We start from the raw sequence: 15,425 nt of genomic DNA on the forward strand, positions 1-15,425 counted from the left end.
CGAATAGCAAAGCTTAACCTTCCAACTTTGCTTAACCACTTACATTTAAACTTTTTTATTTGTATTCATACATGCACATATTTATGTATGTTCATTTTGGATGCATTTGTTCGTTTTTTTTACTTTCTTTTTATTTCAACAAAACGCATATAAGCAAAAAATTGATTCGATGATTTGTTGACAATTATTGAAGTGTTTTCACCAGGAATTTTAAAAGTGCCTAAATATGAAAATTTCTGTATTCTCAAATTTACTGAACCATAAAAATGAATCTGACAAAATGCAAATTACATTGTTGGTCATTGGTTTCTGGTTAAAAAAAAAAACTTAAAAAATAGATGTTTTCAAATTAATCATGTTAAAGAAGCTTGAACAGTTTAAAATGTTCAAAAAATCCAAAATCTGAATCTGAATCTGAAATCTGAATCTGAAATCTGAATCTGAATCTGAAATCTGAATCTGAATCTGAAATCTGAATCTGAAATCTGAATCTGAAATCTGAATCTGAAATCTGAATCTGAAATCTGAATCTGAAATCTGAATCTGAAATCTGAATCTGAAATCTGAATCTGAAATCTGAATCTGAAATCTGAATCTGAAATCTGAAATCTGAATCTGAAATCTGAACCTGAAATCTGAATCTGAAATCTGAATCTGAAATCTGAATCTGAAATCTGAATCTGAAATCTGAATCTGAAATCTGAATCTGAAATCTGAATCTGAAATCTGAATCTGAAATCTGAATCTGAAATCTGAATCTGAAATCTGAATCTGAAACCTGAATCTGAAATCTGAATCTGAAATCTGAATCTGAAATCTGAATCTGAAATCTGAATCTGAAATCTGAATCTGAAATCTGAATCTGAAATCTGAATCTGAAATCTGAATCTGAAATCTGAATCTGAAATCTGAATCTGAAATCTGAATCTGAAATCTGAATCTGAAATCTGAATCTGAAATCTGAATCTGAAATCTGAATCTGAAATCTGAATCTGAAATCTGAATCTGAAATCTGAATCTGAAATCTGAATCTGAAATCTGAATCTGAAATCTGAATCTGAAATCTGAATCTGAAATCTGAATCTGAAATCTGAATCTGAAATCTGAATCTGAAATCTGAATCTGAAATCTGAATCTGAAATCTGAATCTGAAATCTGAATCTGAAATCTGAATCTGAAATCTGAATCTGAAATCTGAATCTGAATCTGAAATCTGAATCTGAAATCTGAATCTGAAATCTGAATCTGAAATCTGAATCTGAAATCTGAATCTGAATCTGAAATCTGAATCTGAAATCTGAATCTGAATCTAAAATCTGAATTTGAAATCTGAAATCTGTATCTGAAATCTGAATCTGAAATCTGAATCTAAAATCTGAATCTGAAATCTGAATCTGAAATCTGAATCTGAAATCTGAATCTGAAATCTGAATCTGAAATCTTAATCTGAAATCTGAATCTGAAATCTGAATCTGAAATCTGAATCTGAAATCTGAATCTGAAATCTGAATCTGAAATCTGAATCTGAAATCTGAATCTGAAATCTGAATCTGAAATCTGAATCTGAAATCTGAATCTGAAATCTGAATCTGAAATCTGAATCTGAAATCTGAATCTGAAATCTGAATCTGAAATCTGAATCTGAAATCTGAATCTGAAATCTGAATCTGAAATCTGAATCTGAAATCTGAATCTGAAATCTGAATCTGAAATCTGAATCTGAAATCTGAATCTGAAATCTAAATCTGAAATCTGAATCTGAAATCTGAATCTGAAATCTGAATCTGAAATCTGAATCTGAAATCTGAATCTGAAATCTGAATCTGAAATCTGAATCTGAAATCTGAATCTGAAATCTGAATCTGAAATCTGAATCTGAAATCTGAATCTGAAATCTGAATCTGAAATCTGAATCTGAAATCTGAATCTGAAATCTGAATCTGAAATCTGAATCTGAAATCTGAATCTGAAATCTGAATCTGAAATCTGAATCTGAAATCTGAATCTGAAATCTGAATCTGAAATCTGAATCTGAAATCTGAATCTGAAATCTGAATCTGAAATCTGAATCTGAAATCTGAATCTGAAATCTGAATCTGAAATCTGAATCTGAAATCTGAATCTGAAATCTGAATCTGAAATCTGAATCTGAAATCTGAATCTGAAATCTGAATCTGAAATCTGAATCTGAAATCTGAATCTGAAATCTGAATCTGAAATCTGAATCTGAAATCTGAATCTGAAATCTGAATCTGAAATCTGAATCTGAAATCTGAATCTGAAATCTGAATCTGAAATCTGAATCTGAAATCTGAATCTGAAATCTGAATCTGAAATCTGAATCTGAAATCTGAATCTGAAATCTGAATCTGAAATCTGAATCTGAAATCTGAATCTGAAATCTGAATCTGAAATCTGAATCTGAAATCTGAATCTGAAATCTGAATCTGAAATCTGAATCTGAAATCTGAATCTGAAATCTGAATCTGAAATCTGAATCTGAAATCTGAATCTGAAATCTGAATCTGAAATCTGAATCTGAAATCTGAATCTGAAATCTGAATCTGAAATCTGAATCTGAAATCTGAATCTGAAATCTGAATCTGAAATCTGAATCTGAAATCTGAATCTGAAATCTGAATCTGAAATCTGAATCTGAAATCTGAATCTGAAATCTTGAAATGCATTTGTTCGTTTTTTTTACTTTCTTTTTATTTCAACAAAACGCATATAAGCAAAAAATTGATTCGATGATTTGTTGACAATTATTGAAGTGTTTTCACCAGGAATTTTAAAAGTGCCTAAATATGAAAATTTCTGTATTCTCAAATTTACTGAACCATAAAAATGAATCTGACAAAATGCAAATTACATTGTTGGTCATTGGTTTCTGGTTAAAAAAAAAACTTAAAAAATAGATGTTTTCAAATTAATCATGTTAAAGAGGCTTGAACAGTTTAAAATGTTCAAAAAATCCAAAATCTGAATCTGAATTTGAAATCTGAATCTGAAATCTGAATCTGAAATCTGAATCTGAATCTGAAATCTGAATCTGAATCTGAAATCTGAATCTGAAATCTGAATCTGAAATCTGAATCTGAAATCTGAATCTGAAATCTGAATCTGAAATCTGAATCTGAAATCTGAATCTGAAATCTGAATCTGAAATCTGAATCTGAAATCTGAATCTGAAATCTGAATCTGAAATCTGAATCTGAAATCTGAATCTGAAATCTGAATCTGAAATCTGAATCTGAAATCTGAATCTGAAATCTGAACCTGAAATCTGAATCTGAAATCTGAATCTGAAATCTGAATCTGAAATCTGAATCTGAAACCTGAATCTGAAATCTGAATCTGAAATCTGAATCTGAAATCTGAATCTGAAATCTGAATCTGAAATCTGAATCTGAAATCTGAATCTGAAATCTGAAATCTGAATCTGAAATCTGAATCTGAAATCTGAATCTGAAATCTGAATCTGAAATCTGAATCTGAAATCTGAATCTGAAATCTGAATCTGAAATCTGAATCTGAAATCTGAATCTGAAATCTGAATCTGAAATCTGAATCTGAAATCTGAATCTGAAATCTGAATCTGAAATCTGAATCTGAAATCTGAATCTGAAATCTGAATCTGAAATCTGAATCTGAAATCTGAATCTGAAATCTGAATCTGAAATCTGAATCTGAAATCTGAATCTGAAATCTGAATCTGAAATCTGAATCTGAAATCTGAATCTGAAATCTGAATCTGAAATCTGAATCTGAAATCTGAATCTGAAATCTGAATCTGAAATCTGAATCTGAAATCTGAATCTGAAATCTGAATCTGAAATCTGAATCTGAAATCTGAATCTGAAATCTGAATCTGAAATCTGAATCTGAAATCTGAAATCTGAATCTGAAATCTGAATCTGAAATCTGAATCTGAAATCTGAATCTGAAATCTGAATCTGAAATCTGAATCTGAAACCTGAATCTGAATCTGAAATCTGAATCTGAAATCTGAATCTGAAATCTGAATCTGAAATCTGAATCTGAGATCTGAATCTGAAATCTGAAATGCGAATCTGAAATCTGAATCTGAAATCTGAATCTGAAATCTGAATCTGAAATCTGAATCTGAAATCTGAATCTGAAATCTGAATCTGAATCTGATATCTGAATCTGAAATCTGAATCTGAAATCTGAATCTGAAATCTGAATCTGAAATCTGAATCTGAGATCTGAATCTGAAATCTGAATCTGAAATCTGAATCTGAAATCTGAAATGCAAATCTTAAATCTGAATCTGAAATCTGAATCTGAAATCTGAATCTGAAATCTGAATCTGAAATCTGAATCTGACATCTGAATCTGAAATCTGAATCTGAAATCTGAATCTGAAATCTGAATCTGAAATCTGAATCTGAAATCTGAATCTGAAATCTGAATCTGAAATCTGAATCTGAAATCTGAATCTGAAATCTGAATCTGAAATCTGAATCTGAAATCTGAATCTGAAATCTGAATCTGAAATCTGAATCTGAAATCTGAATCTGAAATCTGAATCTGAAATCTGAATCTGAAATCTGAAATCTGAATCTGAAATCTGAATCTGAAATCTGAATCTGAAATCTGAATCTGAAATCTGAATCTGAAATCTGAATCTGAAATCTGAATCTGAAATCTGAATCTGAAATCTGAATCTGAAATCTGAATCTGAAATCTGAATCTGAAATCTGAATCTGAAATCTGAATCTGAAATCTGAATCTGAAATCTGAATCTGAAATCTGAATCTGAAATCTGAATCTGAAATCTGAATCTGAAATCTGAATCTGAAATCTGAATCTGAAATCTGAATCTGAAATCTGAATCTGAAATCTGAATCTGAAATCTGAATCTGAAATCTGAATCTGAAATCTGAATCTGAAATCTGAATCTGAAATCTGAATCTGAAATCTGAATCTGAAATCTGAATCTGAAATCTGAATCTGAAATCTGAAATGCGAATCCGAAATCTGAATCTGAAATCTGAATCTGAAATCTGAATCTGAATCTGAAATCTGAATCTGAAATCTGAATCTGAAATCTGAATCTGAAATCTGAATCTGAAATCTGAATCTGAAATCTGAATCTGAAATCTGAATCTGAAATCTGAATCTGAAATCTGAATCTGAAATCTGAATCTGAAATCTGAATCTGAAATCTGAATCTGAAATCTGAATCTGAAATCTGAATCTGAAATCTGAATCTGAAATCTGAATCTGAAATCTGAATCTGAAATCTGAATCTGAAATCTGAAATCTGAATCTGAAATCTGAAACTGAATCTGAAATCTGAATCTGAAATCTGAATCTGAAATCTGAATCTGAAATCTGAATCTGAAATCTGAATCTGAAATCTGAATCTGAAATCTGAATCTGAAATCTGAATCTGAAATCTGAATCTGAAATCTGAATCTGAAATCTGAATCTGAAATCTGAATCTGAAATCTGAATCTGAAATCTGAATCTGAAATTTGAATCTGAAATCTGAATCTGAAATCTGAATCTGAAATCTGAATCTGAAATCTGAATCTGAAATCTGAGTCTGAAATCTGAATCTGAAATCTGAATCTGAAATCTGAATCTGAAATCTGAATCTGAAATCTGAATCTGAAATCTGAATCTGAAATCTGAATCTGAAATCTGAATCTGAAATCTGAATCTGAAATCTGAATCTGAAATCTGAATCTGAAATCTGAATCTGAAATCTGAATCTGAAATCTGAATCTGAAATCTGAATCTGAAATCTGAATCTGAAATCTGAATCTGAAATCTGAATCTGAAATCTGAATCTGAAATCTGAATCTGAAATCTGAATCTGAAATCTGAATCTGAAATCTGAATCTGAAATCTGAATCTGAAATCTGAATCTGAAATCTGAATCTGAAATCTGAATCTGAAATCTGAATCTGAAATCTGAATCTGAAATCTGAATCTGAAATCTGAATCTGAAATCTGAATCTGAAATCTGAATCTGAAATCTGAATCTGAAATCTGAATCTGAAATCTGAATCTGAAATCTGAATCTGAAATCTGAATCTGAAATCTGAATCTGAAATCTGAATCTGAAATCTGAATCTGAAATCTGAATCTGAAATCTGAATCTGAAATCTGAATCTGAAATCTGAATCTGAAATCTGAATCTGAAATCTGAATCTGAAATCTGAATCTGAAATCTGAATCTGAAATCTGAATCTGAAATCTGAATCTGAAATCTGAATCTGAAATCTGAATCTGAAATCTGAATCTGAAATCCGAATCTGAAATCTGAATCTGAAATCTGAATCTGATATCTGAATCTGATATCTGAATCTGAAATCTGAATCTGAAATCTGAATCTGAAATCTGAATCTGAAATCTGAATCTGAAATCTGAATCTGAAATCTGAATCTGAAATCTGAATCTGAAATCTGAATCTGAAATCTGAATCTGAAATCTGAATCTGAAATCTGAATCTTAAATTTGAATCTGAAATCTGAATCTGAAATCTGAATCTGAAATCTGAATCTGAAATCTGAATCTGAAATCTGAATCTGAAATCTGAATCTGAAATCTGAATCTGAAATCTGAATCTGAAATCTGAATCTGAAATCTGAATCTGAAATCTGAATCTGAAATCTGAATCTGAAATCTGAATCTGAAATCTGAATCTGAAATCTGAATCTGAAATCTGAATCTGAAATCTGAATCTGAAATCTGAATCTGAAATCTGAATCTGAAATCTGAATCTGAAATCTGAATCTGAAATCTGAATCTGAAATCTGAATCTGAAATCTGAATCTGAAATCTGAATCTGAAATCTGAATCTGAAATCTGAATCTGAAATCTGAATCTGAAATCTGAATCTGAAATCTGAATCTGAAATCTGAATCTGAAATCTGAATCTGAAATCTGAATCTGAAATCTGAATCTGAAATCTGAATCTGAAATATGAATTTGAAATCTGAATCTGAAATCTGAATCTGAAATTTGAATCTAAAATCTGAATCTGTAATCCGAATCTGAAATTTTTATCTGAAATCTGAAATCTGTATCTAAAATTTGAAATCTGAATTTAAGTCTACTCTATATAACATGCCACGACGGATGTTTCATCTGCAAAAATTGATCGACCAAATGGAAGCCAGAGCTCGTCGTCAATTTACTTTCTCCGCGAAACGACGCCCGAAATGCATTTTCTTTCTCGCAAACCCAACAGCATCTGTTGGCATCTGTTATAGTCGAAATCGATATATGTTTCGTAGATGAATATATGATTTCTCTTTTTCGGGGCCACATATTGCAGGCTCTTTCAGCAATTGAAGCCAATTGACCCCTAGAGTCAATTGAATTTACCCGCCTAACTGCTGGTCCGCTGGCAGAAAAGAGATTATGATGTAAAGAAAGGAATATGAAGCTAGTATTTTGTTATTCCTGTGGAAAAAACTGTTAAAATTAAACATAAAACTATGTTTAGTATTTCTATTCAAGCTGTCATTATGATAATCATTTGAAATTAGAGAAACAAAAACATTTAAATTTGATGATTCGAACAACCCTAATGTAAAATGGTTTGTTATTTCAATGAATCAAGTGAATTAATTGAGTTCATCAGTTGACTTTCAACCATACGGCAGTCGATATTGGATTCCATCAGAATTCAAGGTTTCTTAAATGCTCCCTAACTGAAGCAATATCGATCAGTGCAGATTGTGATTTTACCGGAGACGTTCGTGGATGTTTGAAAGCGTTCGTATGAATAAATATATAGTTTGGGCCAGAATGCTAGTTGATGGAGCTCTGCAGAAAAATCTAAATGCAAAAAAGGCAAGTGATGATGACAGAAAATCAATTAATGAAGACAATGCTTAGCTGCTGAGACATTGAAAAGAACGATGTTCAGTACGAAGTAATGCCTCAGTCCTTGCATTGCCTGAATCATTTCGTTAGTTTATGAGCAGTGTACTCTACTGGATCTGGTACATGAAAAAATGGTGGTTATTAATAACGGATTTTCCGAGGAGCAATAGCAGTTCTGTAAACCTTTCTATTGATTAGGATGGTAAATGAATTTCAAAAAATTAAAGAAAAGTTCCAAAAGAGAAACAAAAAAAGCGTTCCTTAAACATGGCTACAAAAGTTTTAACAATAGTGACGAGAGTTGTTCCACCGCTGATTCCGCCTCCGGATCCACTTGTGATGCCAACAGATTGATACAACACCAACAGTATTCCATTAATCATCTACTCAGTTCTAAAAAAATGGTTAGCACCCAAACTGTTCAAAATCAAAAGTACTATAAAACAAACAGTTCGGAACAAAAGCAAAATGTCACAAAAAAGAAAGAAACGAATGTTAATTTGAAAATGAGCAAGCAAGAGCTATATACTACAAAGACGGTTGCTGAAAGACAGACTCAAACCGGTAAGCAGAGCAGTTTGAAAAGGTTCTGCATCAAAAGGTGGAAATGGTTGAGGAAAATTTTCCGGGTTGTTCTTTGCTGTCAGTCGTCATGTTCACTGTCAGCATGTAGGCAGTATTGTTTTGCTTATGGAATAAAGAATAATTTTCCAAGCAGCAATGACGAAGACGACATCGATAAAGCTTTTGAACAGTACAAAAAACATGTGCAGAAAGCTCACATTGAAGGCACATCTGGACCGGTTCAGCTGGCATACGATGAGTTGACACCGTCGCAGAAAAGCACCATTAAAAAATTACACAAAAACAAGTTCTGGAATTGGAACGACAGTGTAAAATCTAATTCTGATAATTTCTTAGAGTGTTTGGAGCTAGACGACATTAGCTGTGGTGAGGCAAGCTTAAGAAAGAAGTTTACAACTATAGCACGTCGGAAACAAATAACTGCGTTTTGCGAAAAACGAGCTATCTTGGGGCAGATTGAAATAGGTTTGATATATATGTGTAATACCGTGGTATGCATGGAGCAAAAAGGCATCAAATAAGCACACACTTTAGTGTTATAAAAAATAATACTTTTGTGAGCATGTTTTGAAGCTTGAGGCACATCAATGTACTTAACACTCAAAAACTCACGTAATTCACTACAAGCTAAATTTCAAAAAATGAACTGTCAACATTTGATACTGGATGTGTAAATTTACAAAATCCTCCCTTGAAAAGATAAATTTTAACATAATTTAATCATTTATTGACACCAAGGCCTCTTCTCGAAAATATTCACCACTTTCTTTGTAAAACTTTTGATTACGATGGAATTTTGTTGAGTTTTCAGTATAATTAGTAATCCGTCAAGTGGTAAAATCGTTAAAGTAGACCTAGAGAACCCAGAAGTAAGGTGGAAGTGGAATGGAATCGTTGTTAATTGACTCTATGAAGGCAACGACGATGAAGGGTTAATTCAAGCCCAGGAAGAGGCAACATGATCAGTAATTCTACATCGGTGGTATTGTTCTGATTCGACCAGCAGACATAGAAACAGGCCGGACTAGGAAAAAAGCCGTCTAGTCATATCAATATAAGGAATAAGGTGGCTAAATAAACCGTAAACAATATATTAGATCACTAATTGATCGAAATTCGGAAAAGCTTCAGAATGGACGACGAAAAGTACTATAAACAGGACTTCTAGCAGATATCTGGCCAGATCTTTTTATTGGCAAGTCCCGTTGGAACATTCCTGGAAAGTTCCAACAGAAAAACATGACAAGTTTGCCAACCGTACCACTTAATATGGCTGACGGTCTGTGTGTGTTGCAATTCCAGGAAACAATTTTCAACAATTACGTTACTCTCCATAGATTTCACTTGATACTCAGTTTTGATTACTGCTTTACGCGAAAACTTTGATAGTAGATATTACGCAAAAAACAGGAATAAGAAGCCAGAAAAGTGATTCAAGGAGTGTATTCGAAATAAATACAACACTTTGTTCTGTACATAACTTTGAATGCATGGATAGCAATTGATAAAATTTTCAGTGAAGCTACCTAGTATTGTTAGGTGTACTTGTGCAAACTTGTCACGATATATTCTGTTTTGGTAGGTTCTGAAATCATGGCGTTACGCAAAAACTGTGGTGGAATGATAAAAAGTTAATATTTTGTTTTTGTGCCAAAGGAGGGCAATTGGCTAAATTTGTCATAACTTTCTTGGTATTTAATATAGATGGCGCGAGTGGTACCCAAAAATAAAAGTCGAAAAACTTTTTTATAAGACGCTTTCCAAAAACCACTTGGTATAATGCCACGAAAATTTGCAAGTGTAAACATTACATTACTAGGCAGGTTCCCTGAAAATATCATCAATTTCCATCCATGCATTCAAAAATGATTCATAAGATAAGGGTTGTATTTTTTCGAATACACTCATTATGCAACAATTAGTTGCTAAAAAGGTAATTCATTCAGCAAGAAATCGTTAATTTATAATTCCCGTCGAGTGCTGAAAACATCAAGTTGTGTAACGAGTTGCATACAAAATAATATGCAAATTTGGTGTAATCCCTTAAAAATCTATTAATGAACCTACATGCAGCACATCTCGACGAGCAACCGCATTGTAACAACCATACCAACGACTGAAAATTCCAGATCCAGAAGGTCGTAAACTGTGCGAGTGAAAAAACAGTGCCGAAAAGTAGGTAGTACTTTTCGATACTATTTTCAGTGTTGAAAAGTTGACGATGAAACTGAAATTTTTAAGAAAAAATTCGTTACGTTACGATGGGCATACCTCCCCCCCCCTCCCCTATGTCACAATTCGTAACGCTCTAGCTTACCCCCCCCCCCCCTAGGAACGTTACGTAATTTATGGATGCCGCCTAACGGGTTTTAATTTTCCTTTTGAATACAAATTTTTAACAGTTTGGAAGATTTTTCTTTTTTGGCATAAAAACAAGAAAAAGAAAAATCTTCTAAACTTATAAAAGTGAAATTCTGGCTCATTGGATAAGTGTTCGAATCGTGCTGAAAAATCCACTCTTTGCGACTTGTTGTAGAATTAATTATTATCGCAACAAGTTGCAGAAAGAGGACTTTTTTTCAGCAGCAGTCGTACATTTATCCAGCAATCTACGTGTCAATTGCATATCGGGGACTTAAGGGGGGATCACATTTCGTTTGACAAAAATACAAAAATGACAAAAATACAAAAATACAAAAATGATAAAAATACAAAAAAAAACAAAAATAACAAAATTGAAAAATAACAGATCATGGCAATGACTAAATATTTCTGATCAATTAGGTCATAGACTGTACATTTCGACACTGAGAATGGAATCGAAAAGTAGAACTAACGAAGTATCAAATTCTGTTTTGAGGGTCAAAAAGTTCACATTTCAGCACTGAATTGCATAAAGTTTTCTTTTCGACACTGCTAAACACTATCCAAAAGTTTGAGAAACACTGTTTTATGCTTGAAAACCTATAGTCTACGACTTACTTGAACAGAAATTTTCAGTCATTTGCATTTTCGTCCACATGCGACCAACTTTACGATTCACAACTTGTTCCCTAAAAAAATAAATCTGTCTTCAGTACTGATCGGTACTACACCGGTCATGAATAATGTTCTTGTTGTTTAAATATGTGTCTTAATCTATGTTCACTTGACACTTTAATCCATTTGCTCGTAAACACCATTATTTGTGATCGTACCTTAGCATAAGATCAACTCTCTCTCGCAACATAGCGAACACCGCGGAGAGAGTTCACATAATAGTTTAGGTTAGCCATTTTAGAAAATTAGAATAGAAAGTAAAGTTGAATTGAACGCACGGGTTTTAATTCGTTCCCAATAAATTGGCAATAAAGTCCAACTAAGCGACTTTCCTATTACAAATTCATCCGAAATCAGGCGAGTTAAGTGTTGGCTAAGAAAGCGCAATCGAATCGCGCAGTGGCACTCCGTACAACAAACACCGAAAGTGTAAACTAAATCTCCCCCCGAGCGGGCGATCAGCTGTTGTGCAGAAGAATTGACGACTTACCTGGAGTTTCTGCTGCTGGTGGATGCCGTCGCCTTAGAGACGGGAAGAAAACCCTCGAATTCCGAACCCCCCCATCGGCCGAGCCCGAACATTTGGTCCTTCGAAGCCGGATTCGAGGACAGGAAGCTCATCTGGACCAGCAGAGGAATCAGCATTCGCCATCTTCCGAACGCCATCGCAGTTGTGGTTTGTAGAAATCCTCACACTCAAGGTAGGCCAACTTGTGATTTTCACACCGCGGACAAACTATTACGGCCTAATAATACACTTGGCCAGCGAAAATTGCACCGATTTTTCTATTTCAATCTGTTTGATACGGCACTTGCAATTAGATTCGGTGATTTGTGGAATCAAAACAAACGACAAGATTACACTGGTCGACAAAATTTTGCAGTTTTACACTGTCACGCAAAAGTTTTGCAACAAGGAAAAATCAGATAACTTTTTTAACGACATTGCATTTTGTGGTTAAAAGTTGGTTCAAAGCGGAAGTGCAAGTGCATTTAGGGTGGTGCACTCTACAGTGTCGTTCAAAAATACATCGACACTTGAAAAATTAAAAGTTTTTGAACAAATTGGAATTCACTTCCAGTGGTCACTGAGACACTGAAACATTGCTGAGACGCGTTGGGGCAAGTTGCTAGACAACAGTATCGTACAAAAGTATAGCGACACTTTAAAAAATTGGAGTTTTGGAAAAAAATTCAAATCGCTTTCGGAGTTCATTTTGTGGCGATTTTAACATTTCTGGGTGGCGTTAATACAAGTTGCTGACTACAGTAACGCCCAAAAGGATAGCAACTCATACGAAATAAAAATAAATTGAAAATATTTATTTATAAAAAATCATCCGAAAGTCAATCATTGGTGGCATTTACGGTCGTTTGGTGCTTTTGAGTGTGATTTGAGTGGTGTTGAGTGATGGCTAGCAAGGCGGAGAAAAAAACTAGCAGCGGACCTTCTGACGAGACGACGAGCGTGTGCCGAACGAGATGTGGTGGAGAAGTTCGTAGCGGATTTCACCTACGAACGAGATTGTTGCCAGGTTGCGGTACGTTTAGAGGCGCTCAACAAGTGCAACGAGTTGTTCATGAACGTGCAGAATGACATCGAAATGGGCGATAGCGAAGAACGGTTCGAGGCGCATCTGGAGTTCCGGGCGGATTTCGAGGATCGGTTTTGCAGAGCGAAAGGTTTTTTGCTGTCTAAACTGGAAAGCAGGGAGCATCTTCTGAGTTCGACGATCATGCACGCATCGACTTCTCATAGCATGTCTTCCAGTTTCCATCATCGGCTGCCAAAAATCGATCTACCGAAGTTTAGCGGGGATGAATCGCGATGGATATCATTTCGCGACAATTTCATTTCGATGATCCACTGCAACGAAGACATACCAATCGTCAACAAGCTGCAGTATCTGTTGCAGTCACTGGAAGGAGAGGCCAGAAAACCGTTCGAGTCTGTGGATATCCAAGCCGATAACTATGCGTCGACGTGGGACGCATTGAAAAAGCGCTACGACAACAAGCGATTCCTCAGAAAGGAGCTGTTCCGAGGCCTGTACAACCTTCCACCGATACAGCATGAGTCCGCACAAGACCTCAACACACTGGTTGATGATTTCCAGCGACACGTCAAGGCACTGGGGAAGTTAGGTGAACCGATAGATCATTGGGATACTCCGCTCATCTTCATCCTGACGAATAAATTGGATTCGGCGACGATTCGTGCGTGGGAGCAAGATACTCGACAGAAGGATGAGGTGAAATACGACGAGCTCATCGAGTTCCTCATCCACCAGGTCCGGATGTTAAAATCCGTGGACAGCGATCTCCAGCATCGTTCCTCACTGCCCACCGTTTCCAAGGTGGCCGGTCAAATCCCGAAGAGACCAGTTCCCATCCGATCTGTTGTGAACACAGCTACGTCCGAAACTCAATCCAGTACTTCGTCATGCCACTGTTGTTTTAGGACACATCCGCTTTACCAATGTCCAGCATTTTCGAACCTGTCAAGCTCCCAACGGCGAGAGCTTGTGACACAGCACAGTCTTTGCTGGAATTGCTTTCGCGCAAACCACCGGGCAACATCCTGCAAATCCAAGTTTCTGTGCAGGATTTGTCAAGCAAAACACCACACCATGTTGCACGACCACCACATATCACATCTGGAGCAACTCTCTACTGAGGAACCACATCCCGTACAAGCGAATCCAGGCCCCAGTAAATTGCTTAGCCCCCCAACAGTAAATCTTTCCGTGCATTCAGATTCAACGGTTCTATTGGAGACAGTTACGCTGTTAGTTGTCGACCGATACGGTAGAAAGATTCCTGCTAGAGCTCTGCTAGATTCTGCAGCGATGTCCAACTTCATCACCAAGAAGCTGGCGAACGAACTCGCCACCCGCCAAAGCCCCGTGGACATCGCAGTTGCCGGAATTGGAGAGTCAGTGAAGCGCATCAAGCACAAGTTAGCTGCCAAGATCGTATCCAAGAACAGCGACTTCTCCACCACACTCGATTTCCTCGTCATGAAGAAGCCTACTTCTTACCTTCCCACATCCCCGATCGATTCAACTGCCTGGAGAATGCCGAAGGTTCCATTGGCGGATCCTCAGTTCAACGTTCCAGCAACAATCGACATGATCATCGGTGGAGAATGTTACCATGAATTCCACACAGGCATACGCCACTCTCTTGGTGATAATTCTCCGTTTTTGGTGGACACCCTCTTCGGCTGGACAGTTTCTGGCAAAGTGGATTCAAGCTCCACCACCGCACCGCAAGCGTGCTTCCTCTCCACCGTTGATCAAACCCGAGAAACGATCCCTGGGGAGTTCCGGCCAATGGTAACCACCAACGGAAGCCCGAGAATGGAAGCTGAACCCTCCACCACTCAAATCCACAAAAAAGGATGCATCGCCCGCCATTCCCGGCCCAATAATCCTAAAACCACCCTTGGAGATTCAAACACGAAGACCACACAACGAAACTCCACCAGAAATGGACACCATCAAACTACTGAAAGTATCACCCAACCCAGAAATATGCACAACAGCGATCCTGTTGAGGACGAACCACACTGCTATCTGCCACATCACCCGGTGCTCAAGGAAGCCAGCAAAACCACCAATGAACGCGTGGTATTCAACGCATCCTATGAGCCCAATTCAGGGTACGCGCTCAACGATACGCTGCTCGTCGGTCCCGTCGCTCAACACAGCCTACTGTCCAGTACTCCTCTAAGCGCATCCAAGGTCATCGATGAAGGAGAAGGCGCTGCCTGTGGATCCTTCTGCTACGTTGTCCCTTTGGCCAAGCAGCCCTCTGTTACCGTTATGGAGTACTGTGCACCGTTCCGGATACCCCAACGCTCAAAGTCGCCACCGCATCGTTGGAGAACTGTCGCTGCTAAACGTGCAACTGCTATCCAGATTGGTACA

General features: G+C 36.2%; 1 protein-coding gene across 1 annotated transcript in view; it reads left to right on the plus strand.

Moving 5' to 3' along the window:
* The first annotated feature begins 13,097 nt into the window (after positions 1-13,097).
* The window catches only part of LOC129753479 (uncharacterized), an 8,224-nt gene continuing 5,896 nt past the window's right edge, over positions 13,098-15,425 (plus strand). The window contains exon 1 of the mRNA XM_055749297.1: positions 13,098-15,420. Coding sequence (XP_055605272.1) covers positions 13,098-15,420 — 2,323 coding nt within the window. The remainder of the gene's footprint in view (positions 15,421-15,425) is intronic.

This window comes from Uranotaenia lowii, chromosome 3, assembly GCF_029784155.1.
Source record: "Uranotaenia lowii strain MFRU-FL chromosome 3, ASM2978415v1, whole genome shotgun sequence".
In the NCBI taxonomy this organism is placed as follows: domain Eukaryota; kingdom Metazoa; phylum Arthropoda; class Insecta; order Diptera; family Culicidae; genus Uranotaenia; species Uranotaenia lowii.